The sequence below is a fragment of the Anopheles gambiae genome, chromosome 2 (genome assembly GCF_943734735.2).
Source record: "Anopheles gambiae chromosome 2, idAnoGambNW_F1_1, whole genome shotgun sequence".
NCBI lineage: Eukaryota > Metazoa > Arthropoda > Insecta > Diptera > Culicidae > Anopheles > Anopheles gambiae.
The window spans coordinates 46,121,617-46,145,589 of NC_064601.1; the positions used below are offsets into that span (position 1 = coordinate 46,121,617).

The following is a 23,973-nucleotide window of genomic DNA, read 5'->3' on the forward strand; positions in this document are numbered from 1 at the left end:
CTGAGTAAAGCTTTGCAAATGGACAAGAAGTTATACTAATAAATGATACATTTCCCTTAAAGTCATTTCAATGTGTCATGCTAAGCAAAAACTCGTACTACAACAACAGCACATTGCTGTTTGCTCTTGCCACACGCACCGGTTTGACATACGGATAATGTATTTAGTACGTTAAGCGCTATAATCGATCACAAAGCGCAACGATCGCGATAACGGTCACCTTTAGTGGATGAACATCATTTAACAGTGGACAATTCAATCGCACCGAACACCTTTAGCCGATGGTTAATGTGACAGGCCGATGCATTTCTGCCCTGTCAAACCACCGTCCAAACATCATCCATTACTTATCATTGGTACCACAAACGTGCGCGAAACTCATTTCCATTCACCACCATGCATTCATTCAACTCCCACGTACCAAATCCGTAAGTTTCACTCGCACATCGCGATCGCAATTGCAGTTTCAAGTTCAGCGTACGCATTGTCTGTTTGATCGATCAATCTTTTACCTCCAATGGTCGATTGAGCCAGCTGTGTTCGATATTTCTTTTTTTTTATTCGTCATTTCTCAGCTAGCCTGTATACTGTACCGTCATTGAATGCTGTGCTGTATCGACATGTTCATTTGGAACGCAATCGTCATGAATCTGTCAAAACATCAACTTCCTTCCTTTTTCGTTCCATCCCTGAACTGGCCTGAAGTGCATTCAATCAGCTCTAGAATTAGAATCCTTGAATTTTTGTGTATGCATGTGTTGCTTTTAGTTTGTTTTTTTTTTAAAAGGATTGAAATAAAACTCAAACCGCGATGGTTCCCCCGGGTACCGGGGCAGGTTGAGCGCGACGACAAATGTAAGCCGCAGGGAAATTTATGAACGACGTCGTAATAAATCGGAATACCGTTCCGGTTGTGCCGAATCTCTCGCCTGTTCCGTTAGCAGAAAAAGGCAACGCAACGAACGTGCGGGACATGTTTCCATGCGCGGTGTCATGTTCGATCGATTTTTACGATCGTGTTGGGTCGATGTTTTTGTGTATCCGGCCGGCAGTTCGACAGCCCGGCTCGGTTCTGGTAGTTGTGTTTGTTTGTGATGTGAGGCTTGAACATGGACAAGAGCAGTACTTGGAACAGTCTTCACTCGATGTGAAGAAAACAGTGTCAGAAAATCGCTCCGAGCAGCGGTGGCTGTAAACTAAGCTGGACGACGCTTTTTCCCCTGTTGAGGTTGTTTGTTGAATGAAATTTCTCCCGACAATAATAAAATAGCTTGTTTCAATCAACGGTAATGTGTATAAAACAAACGCTTAAGTGAACTATTACGATGCCATTTTGCGACGTTACACAAAGACGTTGGAGCACCACTACGGGTACTGAAAAATGAGATTGTATTAATTCCCGTCAAATAGAAGCGTGAAATATGGCATAATTCATACATTCAGCGTATAGACCATTTTAATTACGCACACACATACACTGTAGTGAACCAATGCTTCCATTCACTCATCAACACTTCTCGCAAAACTAAACAGTGTAATTTACCACCGGTTTGCCATAATGGTCTCACCTTTACCGGGTGGATTAAATCACATTTCTTTTTAAATCGCTTTTGCACAAGCTATTATTATCCACAACTACCGCTTATCGTTGATGAATGCTAAACATACACAGCCCAGTGTTTTCTACTAAACCGATCTCCTCATTTAATGCTCCTTTTCTATCTATCGTGGATTCATTTTCTCGCGCCATTCCATCGCCATGAGATCAACTAATTAATCTTGCACTTAACCAGGGCTGTAATACAAAAATGCACATTAAAAAAAACAGCAGGACGATGGAAAGGCGGCCACGGGGCAAGCCCACCTAATAGGTTGAGGACCATTCCGCGCCGGAATCGGCAATGGTGTCCATTACCCATCTCTCACGTTTGCTGAAACGATCGTAACGGGGGTTCCACCCGCCAGGTTTGATGGTGAAGCAGGTATCGTATCTGATAAGAAGAGAGTGAGAGCAGATTAAGCATGTAATGGCAATCCACAGGCTTATGTGTTTCCCTTTCACTGGCTGCGCGAAGGTGGTGCCAGTTTTATGACGTTCGCCACTTATATCGCACCCAAATTTAGCGCATAAAACGAAACGGATCGAGTTTTATCGCACCCACACCTAACAGTGCCAAAACCATGACCCAGTTATTGCTCGGTCATTTCGTTTAAGCGCAGCTCTTAGCCACCGTCATCCAGGTTTATTGACCATTACGGAAAATAGCTCGAGTACTTTGAGCCAAAAAGAAACGACGGCAAACGCCAATGCCAATTTGCGCGTGTTATCATACTAACCGAGTTGAAACGGCAATTGTATAGTGTCACCCATGTGTCACATTTCGCAGGCCATAAATTTATTGCGTGTGAATATACTTTTTTCCGCGATTAGAACTGGACTAGATTGCTCGAGCTGCGCTCTGCCTGCATTCCACAGCTACACATTGCTAGTCAACAGCCAGTGTCTTGGCAAAAGAGCAGAAATAGAAGGCAGATCGTTCCGCGCATCCGTTGGAACGAGTTCGTTTCTTTTGCTGATGAACCACGGGTACGACCTTCCTGTCCATCCGATAAGCAAAGTGCAAACAAGCAACTGACTGATGGAGCCCTACCACTCCTCGCGGCAATCAGGCGAGTCTCACGTGAGTCCAACGGCGGGGACCATACCCGATCCCGGTCCGAGCATATTAGTGAGCCCTCAGACAGGCTGGTTCGGTCGACTCCTCCCCTAGCCGGACAGCCGGACAGATCAAGTCCGTGCGCGTTGCACATTCGCTAAAATGTAATAAACTCGCGCCGGTGCATTATCCACCACGGGCGAATACACATCTCCCGCACTGGGATGAATGGATGGCTCACAGTCGGACTTGATCTGATCATAACGATCAGCAAGATCACTTGTTGAACCCTGGGGTTGCGCAGCGTGGAGAGTTTGAAGCGCGGTCCTGCACACACGTCCCAGGAGGCACGGTCGTCCGGTACGTCCGAGCAAATTACAGAAAATCCATCACATTAGATCAGACCCGTTTCGGCCCCTTTTGGGGTGGTCCCGGGCACTCATCGTAGGGAGGGAAAAACGGCTGCAGTCTGATGCAGCCGTCCAGCCATCCATCCATCCGGGAACGGTACAACCCTTTTTGTCTCGATGACTTTGTGGCATACTGAGCAGCTAGATCTGCGAGATGTCCTTTCACTGTAAATGAAACAATTTGTAAACGAGGTTGTTATACAGAAGAAATAAAGAAATAAATAAAACATTTATGTACAGTGAAAAATGTGTACAAAAAATTATTTCTATTTATTTGTAGGTATGTGAAAAGCGTAAAAATTACAAAACTTTTATTTAAGGATTTTAGATGAAAGCTCTTTTCGATTTTTACTACTGAAACACAAAAAATCATTATTTTTAACCTCTGCCATTGGACATACTTGTCTTGCACAAATTTTTGTGAATAGTAGAAGTAGTAGTAGTAGTAGTAAATGTTTTATTTGTCTATAATATAATATTGTACAAACAAAATGCAACTTAGCAATGGATTAACGGGTTCAAACAATATCTTTCCTTGTTATTTTGAAAATGTTCTAGCTTTGCGAAATTGCTTGAGAAATGATCATTTTAAGCACAACTTTCTCCAGCAAGTGAATCTACTCAATTCAGTGCAACTACTTTGAAACATGGAAACAATCAAACTTCAGCCAATCATCATTGCGAACATATTTTCACGTCGAATTCTGACCTCTATCAACCATTATAGCCAATATATACGTTTGTTGATTTTTCTCACGGTGGATACAACGATCTGGTCGATTGCAATAAAATCCCTGCAATGACTTGCCTGCCAAACCAGAGCATCGTCCACTGTTTAGCGGATTTCACATCCATCGTGCTTGATTTGGTTTGTTGGTTTATTTTCTTTACAACCTCCACCTTCGGTTAGCAACTCTTCTGCACCTCACAGCTCACCGAAACTTTCGGTGGACGGATGGATTGCTCGGTATGGAACAGATCGAGCTATGGTATGGAACAACACTCGGCACTGCCGCACGGATTGGAGCTCCCCGGCAATCCTTCCAGATATGTGTTTTTTTACGTTTGCTTGCGTTCACTGTATTGCCATTACGCTGCAACGCGAAATAAACATGTTTTCTCTATAATTACCGGCGAAGATGTTTGTTTTGTGTGATCTTTGAGCTGGTTTTGAAGCGGAAAAGGATTCCACTGCGAGGCAAGAGGGTGGGAGAGTTAAAACTCATCGGTAAGGAAACTCTCGGCGGACATGACGTTTCGGATTTTGTTCTCTTTCTCTTTTTTTACTCCACTCATCCCTTTGACAGAATTATCCTCCCCCAGGAGCGCTCATTGCAATGGTTGAAATTGACCGCACGGGCTGACCCGTTGGCCCCGGTGGGTCGAGTCGGCTGCTGCTGGGACTTCAGATTTGCTGGCTGAAATAAAGCAGAACCCCATCATCATGATCATTCTGGCCTCTGACGGGGCGGACGAGCAGTACTGGAAGCTCACTGGGAATGACATTTCGTACGGCTCATTTTCCGACGGTTGTAACTCCCGCAAATCCTCTAATGAAGGCATCAAACATCGCCCTGCGCCTTGCGGGTAAATTTATGGGAAAATTCTTGCCCCCAAGGGGGAAGCGTTCGAACCGTTTTATTGGCCGCATTCTGTGCGGAGGCCAAGCGGAAAAGTTTATAAACCATAACTCGCCCAGGGTAACCATCGCGAAGGCACTAAAATAATGGGCAATTAATAATTTTTACCGCAAAATCGAGCAACCCGTCCCGGGATATCGTTGGTACTTGATAGCACTGGTAGTGCACGTACGCAACCGATGCGAGTGGATCTTACGCGAATGGAAGAAAGTCAGAGACACCATCGACCCCGGGTACAACGGACACAAACTTTATCGTCGCCTTGCGGGGAAACGTTTATTAATTTATTAGTAGTATGGCCACCGTCGGTGTATTGTCGAGGATCGACTAAAAGCTCCTAAAAGCTACAGAAGAGAATGGGTGAATATTTTTTTGTATGGCAAATCACTGGGTGCATCCAGTACCCATGTCTCGCTCAGATCGCTCTGCCACCAGCGCCAGAAGAAGCGCTTTTTAATAAAGTCATAAATCTATTATTTTATTGCTACAACGTTAAATATGGTACGATCCAGCTAAGCCCGCCAGCCGAATGGCGGCGTTCCTGTTTTGTTCTTTTGCAAAGCAGTAAAGCAGTGATGTTCATATTCCGCGAAGGATCACATGCTGATGATGATGTTACCGTGCATATTTGTAGCTTTATTGATTTCCAATATTTATTTAAAGCTTCGATATTGGTTTTACATTTTAGGGCCTATTTATATTACAATACAACACATGATTCTTATATTATTAACGTGTTCACGTGGCCTTAGTAATTTTATTCAAGCATTATTTTTGAGTAAAGTGAGTCTATTTTACATTGAAATATATTTTTTTATTCCTAGCCTAGCAAGTATTCAAACGTTCTACAACAGATAAAAGTTTCATTGGTGCCCGTCAGTTATCGAGAAACGCTCACGACTGGGTTCAAAGTTGAGCTTTAATTGTTTTCCAGATTCCATGTGCGATTGCGTCCGAAGGTCTAAACCGCATTCCACATCGGGTTGCCAACCATTCCGTACCGTACTGTACCGTTCCACACGATGCCCAAACGATTTGCATTCACTCGGCGAGTAAGCAATGAAATCCTTCGTGTACGGACCCTTACAAACTGGCCAACGTCCAAAGTGACCCAAATAAATGGCATTAAATTCTTGCCACTCCGAAGAATGCAGCCAATGTCAGGACTGATCGATGAATTAGATAAAGACAACGGGCCGAACCAAACGCATGCGCTGATAGATTTCAACACCAACTCAGCAGCAACGGCCGCGGGATAACAGCAACAATCGGTCATATTGATCCTGGTGCGTTTTGTTTCAATGTCTACGCTTTAGAGACCTCTGGCACGGTGATGGTAGATGCTATGACAGCCGCCTCCCATCACCACCCCTCCCACCCCTCTTTCCCCACGAAGTGTGGACGTAGAACAGCCTTTCAACGCATCGATACGCTAAAAACAATCGTGGCCATTTTTATTGGACATTGATCATACAATTCCAGCGATCGATCGATAAACGTTGTCCGATTAACGACATCGTTTGATGATGAGTCGACAAAAAATTGGTCCCTCAATCTGCGGTGGGGAAATATGTGGCCGTTGCTGGTGGTGGTAGTGGTAGATGTTGGATTCGAGGCGATGTAGGCAACGGGTAGTTTCTAATGGATTTTGCTAAAATACCACCCAGCAAACCGTCCATACGAGGCTCGGTAGCCATGGACATCAGGTTGACAGCTCGATGACAGTTGACGCTTGGTCGGGAGAGCTTTCCCGGAGCGAACAAAAAAAAAAAAAAAAACAAAAACAGTGCTCAGTTTCACAAGAGCGCACTACTAGCCGCGTAGCGCATGCGTTATGCTCAAAGAGTAAAATTTGATTCCATCGACCGGCTTGACACCCACCATTAGCTTCATCGACTTGCCAACATGTCGGTAAACAGGCTTTTGTGAAAAAAGAAACAACACACTCACATACTCACAGGGTCTACACCCGCGCCTGCCCTAATCGCATTTGCTGTCTAATAGTAATAATTACATTTAGATAAACGTGCCAACGCTACCTCCTGCTGTCATTCGAAAACACGTCCCTCGTCTCCTGCTGCACCCCATCATCTGTGCCTCCCGTTTGCCACAGCCTCTTATTTTTTTGATTTTGCTGTCGGTACCGGTTGGGTAATAAATTCACGGAAAATGATCGTTTCCATTCGGATTTGTGATTTCATTTACATTAAGTGTGTTGTTTTGCTTTCCATCGTATGTTCTGGGCTATGCAGGCACTGGCATCGGAGCTGGCGCAGCTTCCACTCGCTCCGCTGTGTACAGTGGTGGTTTGCTATATTTGAATGTAAGTTGCACTTGCTTCATGCTGCTTCACGTCGTCAGCTGCAACCTAGGCAAATGCATTCGGGTAGCATCAAAGCTGTAGTTCCGAAGTGGCAATTGTGGCGTGTCATGCGCCTAACGCGTATTGAACAATTCTGCATGGTGTGCCACGCACCCACCAACCGGGAGAGGTTGCAGCTCATGATTTTAAATAAGAACTTTTTATTTTCCTATTTAATTTTTTTTCTGAAAAAATATTTATTATTTATATTTCTTTATATTTTTGTCGGTGTGCTTTGATGAATAAACGCCATTTATTTTTACATTTTTTTTTGCAATTGGTTGTATTAAATTTAACCACATACAACATGTATGTGAAGGGCAATAGTATGAGCCATACACGTGTGCGGTGTCCTCGCTATGCTCGTGGGAAACGGAACTTTATCACAACATTAACCCTACTAAAATCCATCTACTTCCATTAACCGGGAGCATTTTGTTTTCTGTTTTATCGAAATGTTCCCTCTCCAACAAAACCGACCCATATACTGACTTATGTTACATTAGGCACAAAACCGTTCTGTTCACCTGTTTTCTTTGCCAGCACGCCACACCAGACCAGACCCAACCAGACTTAATAAATGTACCACTTCAGCCGATTAAACCACCGTTTCGGGCCATTCTTGCACACAGTCTGCAAGGTAGTCGCCTGCAAAACTACGTCTCAGGTTACATGCAAAGTGCAACCGGTGCATGCACAGCATGCAGTCTCGTATAATCCCGGGCGCAGTAAATGGCTATCGATAAATTAATGTAATTATGATATCGTATTAGTCACCGCTACAACCACCACCACCACCATCAACAACTCGGGTGTATTTGGGCGTAGTACCGGGTGTGCAAACCCTCTGCACAAGGTTGCACTCGCCCCGAATGCAACCAAACTCAGTTTTGCTGTTTGCTCACTAACCTTTCCAATTGATCCCCCGCACAGGTGTGTCGTACAGGTTTCGTGCAGACGGTGCGCTGCAACAGGTTGTCGACAACGGCAACTAGCTTCGGTCAACAGCAACATCAAAAATAGATCGGATACTACTCTCGTTGTCATGGGAACACTATTTATGTGAGAGCAAACGGTTTGCGGGGGATTTTGTAATGCTTTCGCAACACTCAAAGTGGTGCAATGGTCATGCATTATGTGCAGTTTAACGTGACGTTGTCTTGGGATAACCACCGAAAGGTCGTATCTTACTAGAAGCTCTTTGCGTTAGGGAGTCCAATCGAATGAATAAAACCAACCATTCGAAAAGGAGGAAATTCTTCCATGCCAAAAGGCATCATGACAGGGAAACAGATCAAAACTCAACTGATAATTGAATGCCAAAAACCCACGGAGTACTACTTATCTTCGCATGTAGAGTGGTTAGAAAGCGTCATATTAAATCATATGAAGATCTTTACTTTTTACTGATCGAAGAGCTTAGCTGTACATTGTTTTAAATATTCCTTACTTTCCACTGTTTCTAATAGATTAATCTAACTATGCATCTACTCATCACCAAACTTTTAATTAAAAATTACCATTTCAAACCCCACCCTAGTACGATTTAATTTGCCTACACACAACCACTTCGGTCCACAACGCCTAGATAAGTATCAATTGTGATTGATTACAATGCTAGCAGCCCTCCATTAAAAATCAATCAATCATCTATGGCACCGAAACCGCGTCCAACGTTCGGGTGTCGATAGCGAGCCCTCTGGTTGTATGGGCCCGATCGTACCGGTCACTCCAATCAAAACACCGGACACTAATTCTTGGTTTCACCTACAACCTCTAGCGGCCAAGAGAGCAAAGCAAAAAAAATATTAATGGCATAAAAATGTGTGAAACATGGCGATAGGACTACGGCTACGGGTAATCGATTTTGCCGTCGGCCTTCCAGCCGCCATATTCGCGGCGATCGGAACGGGCAGCACCATATCTTGGCGGCACACTCTCGTGCCACCAGAAGCCATGACTCATGAATGACTCCGATATACTCGGGCCAGGATACAACACCAGGGAAGGGAATATGGTGTGCCCGGGTTGGTGGGTTGCAGTTGATTTGATAAATTTTTATTCATTTATCAACACTTCCAGCGCCTCTAATAACGGCAGCATCCAGGGATATGGTTTGTTTTCTTGGCCAGCTGGATGCTTCCTATGGGTTGGTAATTCAATAAACAGAAAACTTTAACACACACACACGCACACACGCATGCAACATCATCATCGAAACTACTGCCCAAACAGAGCCCGAGGATAAACAGACATTAATTTCAATTAGGTTACGTGCTTCGGACCACACCTTAGCTGTTTGACGACTGTGTTTTTATTTACTTTTTTTCAATTCGAATGATCAACCATATAAATAGTGTGAGAGAGACAGAAAAGTGTTGTGGTGAGTCTTTGATGTCAGTGGATTAAATTTATCGTCGCACATTTAGGTCAATTGAGGGCGGAAACTGAAAGTGAAGGAAAATACGCTCCAGCCTTACACGCACGCATACTAACTGCTCCACTTTGGTCTAACGAAGGATTTGATTAGAGGGTACAACGGGCAACGTTCACTTTCAATTTCATTTGATTTTTTATTACATATGGAGACACCATAAGTACCATTTTATACATTTTGAAAAATCTTTTGTTATATGTGTACTATTGGGATAAGGCTAACACTTCAAATCATTTTAAATAGCCACGTACCCCTCCACCATATCGGATTCCTAGCGTAACCTATGCAGAAAAGCACACTCCCTCAATAATAATAAGAGTAATTGCTCACTCTCTGGACGGCCAGCCTCTTCATATCGTGTCTCATATAGGGCGGTCACCAATTATTACATTGACGACAGAGGACCATCGCATAGCAGGCACAACCGGCCATGGGACAGTCGAGAATCGCGAGCGATCGTTCTTATCACGATCACGATCACACATGCCGGACTAAATGAAGCAATTACATCGGTAAAATCCGTTTCCCTCAAAAGGACTATGGGAAAGGTGTGGACAATCTACGGTCACAATTATAGTTGGTCCACTGCAAAAACATTCCCTCATTATATGTTATTTACAAAAATATTGCAGATTACTAAAACTTAAAAATAAAACATAACATAGTTTAGGAAATGAGTTTCAAAATAATTATTAAAACCGAAATGGAAGTGAGCGAAAATACAACGGTACAAATTGTACTTGTATAACTTACACTAACAGAATCACACCATATACGAAACATATGTAGAATATTCATATTTTTAGATTTTTTTATAAGGTTAAATTTCCTACTAACCCTTGGGCATATCAGGATTGTCTTGCCACATTGTGATGTCACTGTAGAATCAAAACGGCCCGCGTGTGTTGCGTGTGTCCAGGCGTTGGATCATATTTAATTGATTTTCTTTCCCTTTGATACCGATGCAGATTAAGACGATGATGATACGATCGAATATTGCTTCAACAGTTTCCACAACCGCTCTGCCCACTCTTTTCTGCTCTTCTGCCACCAATATCGTCACACCCAACACGTACCATCCCGAGCAGCACTTATTTAAAATGATATTTATGATGATTATTATTCGCACATAAATTGTTTCCCCGATCTCAGAGCTTGACCGCGCTAGGGTGCGGGGTATTATTTCATTCCGGTGCTTTTCGACATTACGGCCACTGCCAACGGCTAGAATGCCGGGCTCAATTTACCTGCTGTTTTGCTTCTTTTCTGATTCCGCCTGGCTGCATCTGGAAAAATGGTCGAGCAGAAGCGATGCAAATGAAACGCTCTTTTTGGCTTTAGAATTTTCTTTCACACCACGCTCACGCTACTTTCTTTCATGCCGTTTCACACCACAATCTCACGATCCGTGCGTCGATTCTTGCCGAAAGCGATGGCGTGATGGTCGGGAAGGAGGTGGGTGCCTGGCAGTGCGTCGGATGTTTTGCGATGAAATTGAATATCAACAGCGGAAGATTATCAGCTGCACTATCAGAAACGAATCGGAAAGCTAAAGACCCCGCAAGCACGTACTGCTGCTGAAACGGATCGAAGAAGAGAAGCCCCATATTCTGGGTGGGTGTTCCGTGCTTTCATTGCTGGTTGGGTGAAAATCATCAGATATGAACCCATTCTTTACGTCCTTTATTCTGATCAACAACAGCAGTTGGATGTGAGCTGCAGAGGGAGTTCAGGTTGTTTGTGCACAATGTTGCAGTTGGTGCGAGTTGGTCTGAAGAAAGGCTACTTTTAGCTGTACATCGCTACAGCCTCAAACCGTTAAGTGATCGATTTTAGTTTTAAGCAAAAGTCCTCCCATCCTGTCCCTTGCTTGTAGAACATCCTTGTCGTAAGGGGTGGATCCTCGTTGATCGTCGTTTAATCGTTTTATAATCTGTTCACCTCTCCTCAACGCCTTGAATGTTTTCCCGATCCATAATTGGAGTGTCCTTCAAGTGCACTGCTTGCCTTCAGAATCGTTGATAACGATTGCTTCTTTTATCATTTAAACTACGTTTAATGGAATGAATTAATTTATCCCATTTTTCATTCGCACACTTCCTCATTTCTTTGCAGGAGGACCTACTCATACACGGTGATTCCGTTTATGATATTATCGACAAGCAGGATCATGGTGCGATCCAGAGCGAGCTAAGTCGTGGAGCTTCGCAGCACGCGGGTCACCATCACCATCATCACCACCTTCACCACCATCATCACCATCACCAGCATAATCATCAGCAGCTTAGCAATAATCATCACAATCATCACGGCCATCATCACCATCTGCTGCATCACGGACATGGGAGCTCTCCCTCGCCTTCCGGTTCGTCCGTTGCTAGCTCCAGTGGTGGTGGTGGAGGGTCATCGAGTTCGTCTGCGGGTTCGTCGCTTCTGGATGGTGAGCAGCGAATATTTCTGTGCCGTATGAACGTGAGCAGAAATGCACGGCGCCAGATGCGGTTTGGTGATCAGAAGGTACGTGCAGAGATGAAACAAAGATCAAATATGAGCTTTTTACAATGCTCCAGCTAACATTGTATGCAAAAAGAAAACATCTTTCAAGATTGAAGTCTTTTGTATTTAATCTTATTTTATAAAAATACCATCAAATTAACTCTATTTGCTTACTACACTCTCTAGACGCTCAATGCTCTTACTCTGTAATGCTCAAATTGGCTCAGTAATGTGACACCGTCACCTTCTCCCAACGACACTAATCCAACACTAATCTTATTGCGCCCGATTACCCGACGCAGACCCTTCTCGTCCGTTTGCAGCGGTGGGGAATATAATTGAAATAAGCTTCCTACACGCGCCTCCATACACCCTGGACACGTACGAGCTTTTCCAGCTCATAATTGGATCCAATAATTTATTTCACCAGCTTCAGATGTTTTGCACGGATAAGAATAATGCTTCGCCTGTCGACAATACCACACCGCGTCAGTGTATGATGATGAACTTCGCGCACTTCACGTAACCTAATCCTCTCCAGTCTCATTGTATGCATAGTCCGTATGGTTGCTTGCATCGCAGACCTCCGACGTGCCGGGAGTGCATTCTCTTATATTCCCGGCCCTGACCTTACGCTGCTACGACGGAAGCTTTAACGAATAGGTAACCCAAACCCAGACCCGGCGCATCGTCGTCGATCGCATTTGAATTGATGCTCGTTGCCACACAACAATCGCTTACACGCGCACCGCACACTGAGTGATAGTGTGCAGCGAGTGTGTATGTGCGCGGACACGAAGTCAATCAAATGCAAGATTTTCGTTTGACTTCTGACTCCGAAGGCTTTACTACCGCGAGTCCCATCGATACGAAGCGACCGAACGACCGAACGGTAACGAGTGATGTCTTTATTCCACCTACTTGATGATGCCTTAAATTCCACCCACTGCGCAGCAGCGCCATGTGGTTTTATATGCCAGACTGGGTGGAACAGTGTAGGACATCAGCATCTAGGGTTAGGGATTTCGTTGCACCAAACACAGCGCACAGGAAATGAAGAGATCACACATTTCCTTTCGCTGACGGCTTTATTAGGAGGGCTAGTCCGGACCCTTACCCAGACCAGTCGGAAGCATTTGGTAGCCCATTTCTTCAGTCACCTTTCTTCTTTAGGGACGTACTCTTGAATGCAATTGCTAGTTAGCTAATGGGAAAAGTTCCATTTAATGTACAACACTCCGCAAGCAACAGTTCATTCAATTATTTTTACTCCCACATGATCGCGGGATTTCTGATGCAGTCACCAAAGAAATCTCGGTCAAATGAAATTCATTCAAACGACATCATTCGTTGCTGTCCATAAAGCTCAGTGCAGAAGACAGCAATACTTGATGATCACTCACATTCGAAGCGCTTTTTTAGAACGGTGTCATCAAATTATGGATATTGAGATTTATAATCCGTAAGTCAAGCTTATAATTTTTCGTTGCATTCGTTGCAAGCGTTGCAGGTATAGAAAAAAACTGAGAAATAAAAAATTTAAACTGTTCATTATTTGTATTATATAATGCATATTTATGAGGACCTATTTTTAACGATGAAAATACATTTATATTAGCAATTTTGGCACATGCATGTATGACTAGTAAATAGGATTTGACGAATTCGATTACACCAATAAATTGCAATTAGATAATAAAGACGGTTACTTCACGGAACACATAGTTTGATGTAGTTAAATCTCATTACTGTGTAATTGACTCGAATCGAATAATATTATTTCTATTCCTCTCGCGTCCCCCAGTACGCACCCTCACCTTCCTCCCTCATTCATCCAGTGGACAAGCACATTGACGTCACCGTGCTATAATTGCCAGCATCACTCACCACAAACCCTTTGACGATACCCAGCGCACTGCCTGCGGATCGATGGTACATTAGCAGTGATTGAAGCATCTTCCTTCTCGCTGATTCACACCTGTTCTAATGCCACTACCCTTGCCGAGAAGGGTGACGTAGGCCCAATGTTAGCATCAGTGCCATGGCTGTGCATCAAGCATTCAATTATAAAAATTATGGGACTAACATCATTCAACGCCACGTCGGAGAGGGGATGGAGGATTGGTATCGATCGTTCTACGTTCGGTGATGTAACTGGGTGTAAAGTGACGCAAAGGGTGCACAGGTTAATTGTAGCTTTGACAGGCTCAGCCAGTACGGCCGGTGGCCTCGGGAAAATCCATCTCCAACGTGTGGCAACGTGGTATCGATTTCCGTTCGAGGAAGTAACAGCTTCAAAGCGGAACTAATGCAACAAGAGAATGGATTTGTTGATATTGGTGACGGTAGAAGTTATAATATCTCTTTTTATCTCATTGTATTTTTTTTACAATAGAAATCCAGACTAAACTTTAGTTTTCATTCATCAAACCATGTTATTGAAAACTTTTCACATTACCCTATTTTGAAATTACTTGTTTTAAATTCAAATTAGCTGATTTGATTTTCTATTTTATTTCCATGTCAATCCAAACGATTAGGCACACGTTTTCATTTATTCGCTTACATTGATTAAATTACACCGCATTTCAACCAAAAGCTTACCCACCCTAACACCCGCTTCGATGACCTTTAGCAAAACGCGCTCTAATGAACATTTCCTTCGACGCGGTCTCATTGCGATTGCCATTATTTAATCCTACCACGCTCGTTTAGCGCTGCGGAATCACTCCCATCCAGAGCTTGTTAAAATTGCCCTTTCGGACTGTTCCTGCCCGATGTGACATTTTGCTAACCGCCTAACTTGTCTCCCCTCTCCCCATAGGTGGTACTGGTGCAGGGCCACTATCTGTCCTATCTGCCGCTGTGCAGCCGTAACGAGCCCGTCTTCATAGCGACCTGCACCCCGATCGCCATGCCGGAAACGCGCGAGTGCGTCGTCCAGGGTGCGACCAACGTCTTCACTACGATTCACTCGATGGACATGAAGGTGGTGCACATTGACAAAAAGTGAGTATATGCGTGGAGTGACGAGTGTGGACGCTAAGCATCCTAACGGGATTATTTGTGAAATTGGTACTGGTGGGCGGGCGTGCGGCCGCGGCATACAGTCAGGCAGAACAAAGCGCACGAAGCTCGGCTTCTCGGCAGGAAAAGCATTAATAATTCATGGCCCACTGGTCGATCCGCCACAAGAAAGCTCTCGCGTTGTGTGTTTGTGGGTCGAAAAATTGGTTTGCATCTGACTGGCGCCCATCATTAAGGAAGGATTGATTGTCCGGTGTCGTTTCAGTGAACCGATTGGGTTGTTCTCTGAGTATTAGAATGATTAAAACATTTGCAGCTTTACTGTAGTAATGTCTGTTATGATTTTATTTGGATATTTTTATGTATATATTGTTTGCTATACTGAGGCCTTTTTGTGAGTTTTTATTTAACTTTCAAATCCAAGCATGTTTTTAGTTACTATACTTTGCGATTTTTCCTGGGTAACAAGTTTTTTGAGGCAGCTTTAGTTCAAAGCTTAGACATACGCTCGCAACAATGTATCAGCTCGCATTTTCTCGCAAAAAAAACATTTGAACAGGTTTCAACATTTGGAAAAGGCATTACGGTTCTGTTCTTACCGGGACCAACAGAGAAAGGTGGACGATTATTTCACTATCAGGCAAGCATTGGCGTGCGACCACCTTCCACCAAACGCTTACATACGTTGTAAAATATCGCCATGAAGCGAAAAACAAAGCGCGCCAATTGTTTACAAATGATTGATGTGCGCAGCTAAGGCGAGGAAACGACCGCATGATGAATGGACCATAATAGATGGGATCGCAAGAACGGCGGACCGTAAGAACGCGCAAGAAGGTGAAGGTGCTAGCACAGGAAGATAAATTTTTGATAATGCACCGACCGGTGGTTTTCGAGGAAACAGTCGGGCTATGGCTACGGTGAAGGGGAACGAAAACCAGGGTACAAAGTGATAAACAAGTGTGCTTGCTCCTCCCGGTCCCGGTCAAACGATGCAAGCGCTGTGACGGTATCTCGCCGAACAACCGAAGGGTGGAAGCGACATTTTACAGCCAAGGGTTGGATGTGGTGATGATGGTTTAATAGCACCAAACTAAACCAAAGGATCTGGATCAACATGTTGTGTATATGTGTGTGTGTGAGTGTTTTGGGCGAAAGGTCAGCAGAACGCACCGTTTCTTGACAGCAACTCCTTGGTTGTATTTTTGTTTTGTTTTTTTTTTTGTTATTTTCCTCCCCTCGCTGAAGCCATCGGGATGGACAAGTGCGCAATTTAGGATAATCGTTGGCTCGATTCATCATTCAGGTAGGTGAGTGGTGCGCGGCCAGAAAAGTGCCGATCGATCCAGATCGGCCGATCGGTCCAATTATCAGCACTAAAGTTCACGCGGGGCCACAGTACAGGCTGTCGCAAATGGTTACGTTTGCAGAACACAAACCATTCCAAGCGGCGAAGTTTTTTGCCTTGGTGAGTTATGCCGCTCTGAGAGTGCATGAATGTATACTGAAGGGGATTTGCATTTGCACAGGAACTGTAGCCCGTTTCTCGCGAATCAAGCTAATCAAACATAAGCAGATCGATTGATCCGAGATTTGTAATTCCTGTGACTTTGAGCCGTAATTGCTGGGTTTTGTGTCCGCGTTCGTGTTCTGTTGTTCGTTGCGAGCGCGTTGATGTCATTTGAGCTGATAATCTGTGAACGACTATGGTGTTCTGTGCGTCACAGTACACAGCTGACACACGAACCCGGAAGTAACCATTTAAAGTGAAGGGTTTTTTGGGATCTTTGAATTGCATAGAATTAAACGTTACTGTGATCACACATGCAAGTCAGCCTGTTATTATTAACAGTTGATGATGTTGAAAATTGATCACTTTTCAACATAAGGAACAATAGTATCAGTTATCCATATAACACATAAAAACTATTATGGTACAAACAAAAAAGGCAAAGCATCAGATGATTGTGACCCACAATTTTTAAGTGGTATCGATTTAGTCGGCTAAAAGATAAGCAATTCGACGAAACAAAATCATTTGCATTTTCCTGCTCCTTTCAACTCATTTTAAGTTTGTGTTTCCCGTGGGACTTATCACAGTAACATCACAAACAATGACAAATTGACTTGAAAAAGCATTTATAAAACATATTCTTAAGTGCATATGCAGATTTATACTACGATTAAGTGGAACGACTGTTATACATATTATTATATATTTTGACTCAGTACTAGACCTTAAGGATGTTTAAATAAAAACACAGAATAACAACAACAACAAAACCCCTAAAGCACAAGAGTTCACATCGACAAACATGCAGCTAACCTAGAACATAGATGCTGCCTGCAATGAGCGATTGCTCGTGTACCACGGGCTCGTAAAACACATAAATGGTCGTTCGTTTTTTTTCTGTCGAGGCCATCCAGTATGTAGCCCGTCGGCGTAAAACCATGACCATGAGAAGCCTACGTTGCCAGGGGTAAAACTCCGGCAGTGTAAAGATCCCCACGAGAACGGGGGAGGGGGGGGGGAGTGGCAACCAACGTACCCCAAACAGGCTTATGATTCAATCGGTTGGCATTCCGATCGAACTTTAGCATCGGAATGCTCACAGGCTTGGTGGAGGATTTTCGAGGCTCTCCTTCCCAGCTGTTGGAGAGTATCGAGTTTTGAACCACACTGTGTGCATTATTGTTGCTATCAAAATGCTTTCCGTTGTTTGTTTTTTTTTTGGTTCTCCTTCAAACGGTTTCGTAACAGCTTCCTGTAACACCGCGTAACATGTTCCAGTTCCAGCGAACTCCTTTTATGAACGCGCCCACCAGGACAACAACGCACCGCACCAGCGTACCGTGTAACGCAGCGGGTGGAAATTCGCATCGGTACAGGTAGCCCTGTGCGTACCGTGGAAGAACACAGCACAAAAACATGCCTTGTTTTACATACAATAAGCCGATCAGCTCAGCATGCTTCGACGGCTGGCCCGATGGAAGGGATAGTTGTAGAATAAAATTTCCGTTCTCATCGACCAACGCTTCAAGCGATTCAAGTCCCCGGGAAAAAGGCGCCTGTCGGGGTGAAATTTGCAGGTGACATAAATATTTTATTTACACATATTTAGACACCGCGTGCGTACCACCGTGCATTCTGTTTGCGTCGCAATCAATCGATCCGGGATTAAGGATTACATATGCGGAATGTTTTTTTAAACCATTGTTCAATTGCAACTTAGGTGCTAAGGAAGACTACGGCAGGAACAGTCTTGTGATGTGCGTAAAAAGAAGGTCATGTGTTTGCAGTACAAAAAAAAACAACACATTAAAAAAACATAAAAATAATCACAACTATTCGGAGAAAGCGATAAAGGCAGCCAAAGGTCCTATAGCGAGTTTTCATCGTTCTAGAAGTACAGGATTTTATTTCCTCTTACGAGTTTGATCATCGACAGGTTTTTTTTTAATTTGGTTTATCATGTGTGTAGAAAAGCTTAATGTTTTCATTCGATTGCTTGTAATAAAGATTTCCGTTTATGTTCTTAAACGTAAATACAGCAAATAACGGCTCTTCATATATGTTCATGAAGGAAGCTATAAATCTTATGTATAAACTATTTAGTATAATTTTAGGAACATTTTTATATTAATTTCATACATTTAAATGAGTTACACAAAGCATAAAAACAGAAAAATCAAACAAAATTTCTGAAAAGCATCATTAATCTTTTCCCGCTAATTTTGGATCTTACGATACAACAGAACTGGGCGCCACGTGGTGTTTTCCATTTAGCTAATTGAAGGCTTGTTTTGAACAATTTCATTTAGGTACTATCGTCTTCCTTTCCGCGCCCTTACTTCTTGCTTGGAACGTCTCTTTTTATTCCGGCACATGCCAAAGCTTTTGGTTTCACCTCTTTTAGTCCCCTGCACCTCGAAATATCCGGCCGGAGTCACCGACAGAAGATTCGAAATGAAAAATGTGATTGATAAAAATTAAAATGAGTGATTAATCATCTGCCATGCGCGTCCCATCTTCGCATCACCGGGTCACCAGTGCTAGACGGGACAAGGTTCGTCTTTGTAACAAAACAAAAGTCTCAAAACTAAACACACTTAAGGTAACCGCAAAAGAGACGAGCGAGATACTATACAATATAACTTGTGGGAGCTCCAGAAAACGAATGTTTCGCTCAAACTTCGACCACCATCCGCGTCCGAGATCTGAGCATCTACGTTTGTTCGCTCCAAGTGAGTGGGTAACTGTGTGTTTCTTTCCAGCAGAGGATTAGGTTGTCTACGACGTGAGGTCGTTGGCTGGATTAGGCGCCACAAGGTGGAACAGGACATTGGGGTATGGTGTTTACAGCGACGGGGGGAAAAGGTTATTTTGACAACTTCAAACAAGCGATTAGCAAATTTACCGGTACCATATGTTTTTCCTAAGATTGGTAAAACAGCTAAAGAGAGAAAGAAATTGAAAATGAAAAAGAACTTGAAAAGTGGAACCAAAAGGAAAGAGAGAGATAGATAGACTAGAATTTTAAGTGACCATTTGCTAAACCGTAAGCTGATCAAAAAAAATCAAGACCATTAACATTTGAGAAATTAACTAGCACAATCACAGAGCGCATTGCATGCTGCTACAAGGAAACCTACTATTTTGGGGACTGAAGTACAGCTTAACGCCTCCACAAGAAAACGAATACAATCAAGGTCAATGGAGGAAATCCATTTGGACGATTTGTGCAACTTTTTCGATGCTCACAGAAACGCTTACACAGCTCATCCTTATGATTTCACAATGTAAAGAGAACAATTTCTACCACTCTCTACATGCTGTTTGGTTTTACTTTCGCTGCACTAGTGCGCCTGCAGCGTATGTTGGCATATGTCATACACCACAATTCCCTCCACCGCAAGCGCATTCAAGGACCTAGCAGTGTTCACGGAAGATGTTTTTTTTCTGTTGTTTTATTTTCCTTGTTCGCCCCCTATTCGTCCCCATTCGATAAGCGGATCGTATTCGAAACAGCAAAAGGGCAGCTAGAGATTACACCGATGTTGGTTGTGCGATTGGTTCCGCGGATTCCGCGTTGCGATTACTAGTGGGGGCCGCTTCTCTGGCACGCCCTTCAACGCCCTTGCAACTGCGTGCCCGAAGCGAATGTTGGGCACGGCATTTTTACCGATTCGACGCCTTTGCTACCAAGGAGGGGAAGGCACACGATCGCAACGATAAATCGGAAAATCGCAAACCGATATCGATATCGGTGCGGCATAATCGAATTCAATTTTCTGCCGCACCCGCAAACCCGTGACCGAGCACATAACCTATGCGGTATGTCCGGAGGCTAATAATACGACTCGTGTCAACAGATGGTCTGGGAGTCTTCCTGCTGCCATTATCATACTGCTCCAGTGGGTAAAATTCTGAAATTTTCTGACTGTATCGAGCATTACATATTGTAAAATGGTGGTGAATGTTTGGTTGGTTTTTTCATGCCTCGCTGCCAACGTGTTGCTTGTCTCCTGAAAGCAGGGGCACATAATCCCTGCCAAAATAATGTCATCAATAAGGCTAATTGAAACCTTAAGTCCTTGACCAATATTTTGACCCATCGTTAATTTGTCACTTAAATCAAACATCATCAAAAACACGCCACATAAACGATGGCAACTAAATGGCTTTTTCCGTAAACAACACGCAATATTCGGCGCTTTTATTGTTCTCTTCCATTTACTCTCTCTCTCTCTCCCTCCCTCCCTTTCTCTCTTGTCTGTTATATTCCTAACAGAACATAAAGGTATTAAATTTTTATCATACATGTAGACCCGCTGTTAATAATACTTACACTTTCTCGACCATCTCGAAATTGGTGTGGCGGCAGGAGCGCATAAAGGGTGATGGTATACACGGCAAATCCCTCCACCGGTTTACGTGCGATGGTCTTGCCGATGCCGATCTTGTTTCATTTTAACGCCACCATTAATCAACCGGCGATGGAATTAAATCCCACGGCGTGCCGGGTAAATGGATCTGGCGACGAGTGCGTGTGTTTTTTTGTTTTGTTTTTGGGTTTATTTTAGTTTTCTTAATAATGTTTTTTTTGTTTTATAGCACAACCGAAATTATAAGCGTCTGCAGATTGCGAATGGTTTAACATAGATAGTATTTTGATGTTGAGTGGATTTTAGGTGAAACATACAAAAACGACATAATTTTCGTCTACTCATCATCATAGTTATAAAAATTCACGAATTTTTGGGTCAAAAATCCATAACAGTGATTTGTAAAATGATATTTCCGAAGAAAATAGAGCCCTAACCGAGGATTAAGAATAGGACCTCTTTTTCTGTTTTGATATTGTCTTTGAGATAGTCTCGGTAACATTAAAAGACATAAAAACTCCAACATGTATAGAATGTTTATTTTTTTTATTATATTCTTCATTAACCAAGCAGTACAACATGTATTTTACTATAATGAAGTAAGGTCATTGAATAGGTTAAGCAGTCTTTTTCCTGTCTGAACTCAATTCAGAGCATTGTATTTGAAGCAATAATCTTTTCTGCTTTACAAATATTGCCTCAAAAGATAGATATTTGCAGCACTTCCAATGCACTGAAGAGGTGTTGCCATATCCTGGAGGGTTAAGGGAACGCCAGTACAATGATGGCATTCGCATGCGGCACAGAGCGATTAAATAAGTTATCAATTGCAGATGTAAAGCGATCTGTAAAATAGGTTGAAAAGGTTAATTTCTGGAGGCCAGAATATTAAAAAAGGTTTTATTAATGCGAACGAATATTCATTACCCGTACCGCGTCGATACATTGTCGATACGATCGATTGTCGTTCGTTTCGATTCTGACTGTTCAATCCGTTCGTATGTAAGTAAGAAATGTGGTAAATGCTTTTTGGCTCGATGCTTTGTCGTTTTAAATTGGTCTTTTTTGTAATTTATATGGAATCACAAATAGATAGTACTGTCATTGGCACGTGGCATCCGTTCTAGGGAGGCCACCAATGACCGATCCTACCTTGCCGCATTATTGCATCCCTGAAGAAATCCATACTTTCCTCGATCGCATCGGAACCGGCATCGAAATCAATACAACAGCATCACTTTGACTAATCGATTCATAACGTTACCTCCGGCCATCACCGGCGAAGGGCAGGCGAGTGCAGTCAAGCGCGCCTGTGCTCTTACATCCCCGGGTCATACACACACACTCACATTTGCCGGATCGAAATCGGCCGTGATAAAAGACGGTCACACGCGCATACCGCCTTCGCCATTTCGGTCTTCGCCAGCTGCCTGCCCACTTCCACTCCCAGCTATCAGTCGATCAGTCCAGTTGACTTTGGGGGTGGCTGATCCGCACTGGTGGTGAAAGATAAATTTCAGAAACCCTTTTGATATGAACCGACCGAGTTCCGAACGGGCATACCATCTTTCTAGCAATAGCGCTTCACCCGCCGAAGTGCTGCCTTGCACTCCGAGGGCAGCCCCGCATTCTGCTCTCGCACTCGCGCAGCCCAAAGATTCGATCGATCGATCGCCAGCATCATCGATTTTTTTTTTTTTTGCTTTCGTTTCTGTTCACTCTAGATCTTAGTATGTGCCGGTGGTAAGGCGTCGTGGACAGTTGGTGTGCGGGGCGACGGTGAATGTGTGTGGTGGAACGACACACGAAAAACAATACGATTAATCGATTTAATTGATTTCTGTCGTTTTGTCTGTGTGTTCTCCTGCGTCGCGGTACAGATCCCAAGAGAATTAACCCTTCGGGCACCGGGCGCTGACCGATGTACGGTTCAATCGCAGTAGATGCCACTTCCAATCTCTTCCCCGCTCTCTCTCTCTCTCTCTCTCTCTCTCTCTCTCTCTCTATTTCTCCCCCTTCCCAATCGTTCTTTCCTTTGCCAATTGCATCTGTCATGGACGACTTTTTTTATGTTTACCCGCCAGCAGCATCGCAGCAAACATATGTTCACGGTTGTCGGCTGTCAATATCGGACAGAAATGGTCGCGCTTTTGCCGCACACTTGCCGACGGCCGGGACTCATCGTATTCCATTAATTTCGATGATGGTTTGTTGGGGTTCCTATCGATTTCAGGTGGAAGGTGAAATTTCTCTGTGAGCCGGATGGTATTCTTTGAAATCACGTGGATTGCAGAATGGAATTAATTTTCGTTATTACTGTTGTGTTATGAATTAGAAATCATACAATTACATCATATCTTCATCATATCATATTATCATCATATTTTATACCTTTTTTACTACATTGTTTGATTGTTTTTCTTTATTTATTAATGACTTATAACTGAATATTTCCTTTTTTTTCTAGTGGAGAATTTCATCTTGGATACAGCCGAAGTGAACTTCAAGGAGTGTCGTGGTACCAACTGCTACACTGGGAATCAACACGCGAAGCTCAAAGCAAACATAGGCTGAGTAAGTTCAATCAATGAAATAGTTAACATAATTTAAAAACTTCATAAAATAACAACATTTTCATGTCCTTCTCTATCTCTCCTTCTTGCCTCTCTTCTAGTAACCCAATCGGAGCAGGATCGATCTTGCATTCTACTAGTGCGAATGCAACGCCGTCAGAGCGACTTCCTGTGGGTGCACGTGGTGCTACAAGTACGTGACGGTCAAGACTCCAACCAACAGTCGGTGATCGTGTGCACTAATCAGGTGTTAAGGTAAGCCATTGCTGATTTGTTGATGTCATTTTTGCATACATTGTCCCTGTTGTTGTCGCTTGGCTGACTCGCCCGAACCAAAAGGGACTGGTTAGCACTGGTGAGCTTTGCTGTAAAATCACAATTTCAACCACCCCAACTGCAAAGCGAACGGGAGGTCTCACACATTCCGCAGTGCCACCACCGTTGGCCTACAGTTGGTATGGGATGGGTGGAGTGGAAAACAAACA

General features: G+C 43.5%; 1 protein-coding gene across 5 annotated transcripts in view; it reads left to right on the plus strand.

Moving 5' to 3' along the window:
- LOC1278785 (uncharacterized) overlaps window positions 1-23,973 on the plus strand; it is a 100,801-nt gene that overhangs the window by 67,235 nt on the left and 9,593 nt on the right. For all 5 annotated transcript variants that reach the window (XM_061646628.1, XM_061646630.1, XM_061646629.1 and 2 more), the window contains exons 6-9: window positions 11,622-12,023; window positions 14,827-15,011; window positions 23,383-23,489; window positions 23,590-23,743. In XM_061646628.1, the coding sequence (XP_061502612.1) occupies window positions 11,622-12,023; window positions 14,827-15,011; window positions 23,383-23,489; window positions 23,590-23,743 (848 nt within the window). The remainder of the gene's footprint in view (window positions 1-11,621; window positions 12,024-14,826; window positions 15,012-23,382; window positions 23,490-23,589; window positions 23,744-23,973) is intronic.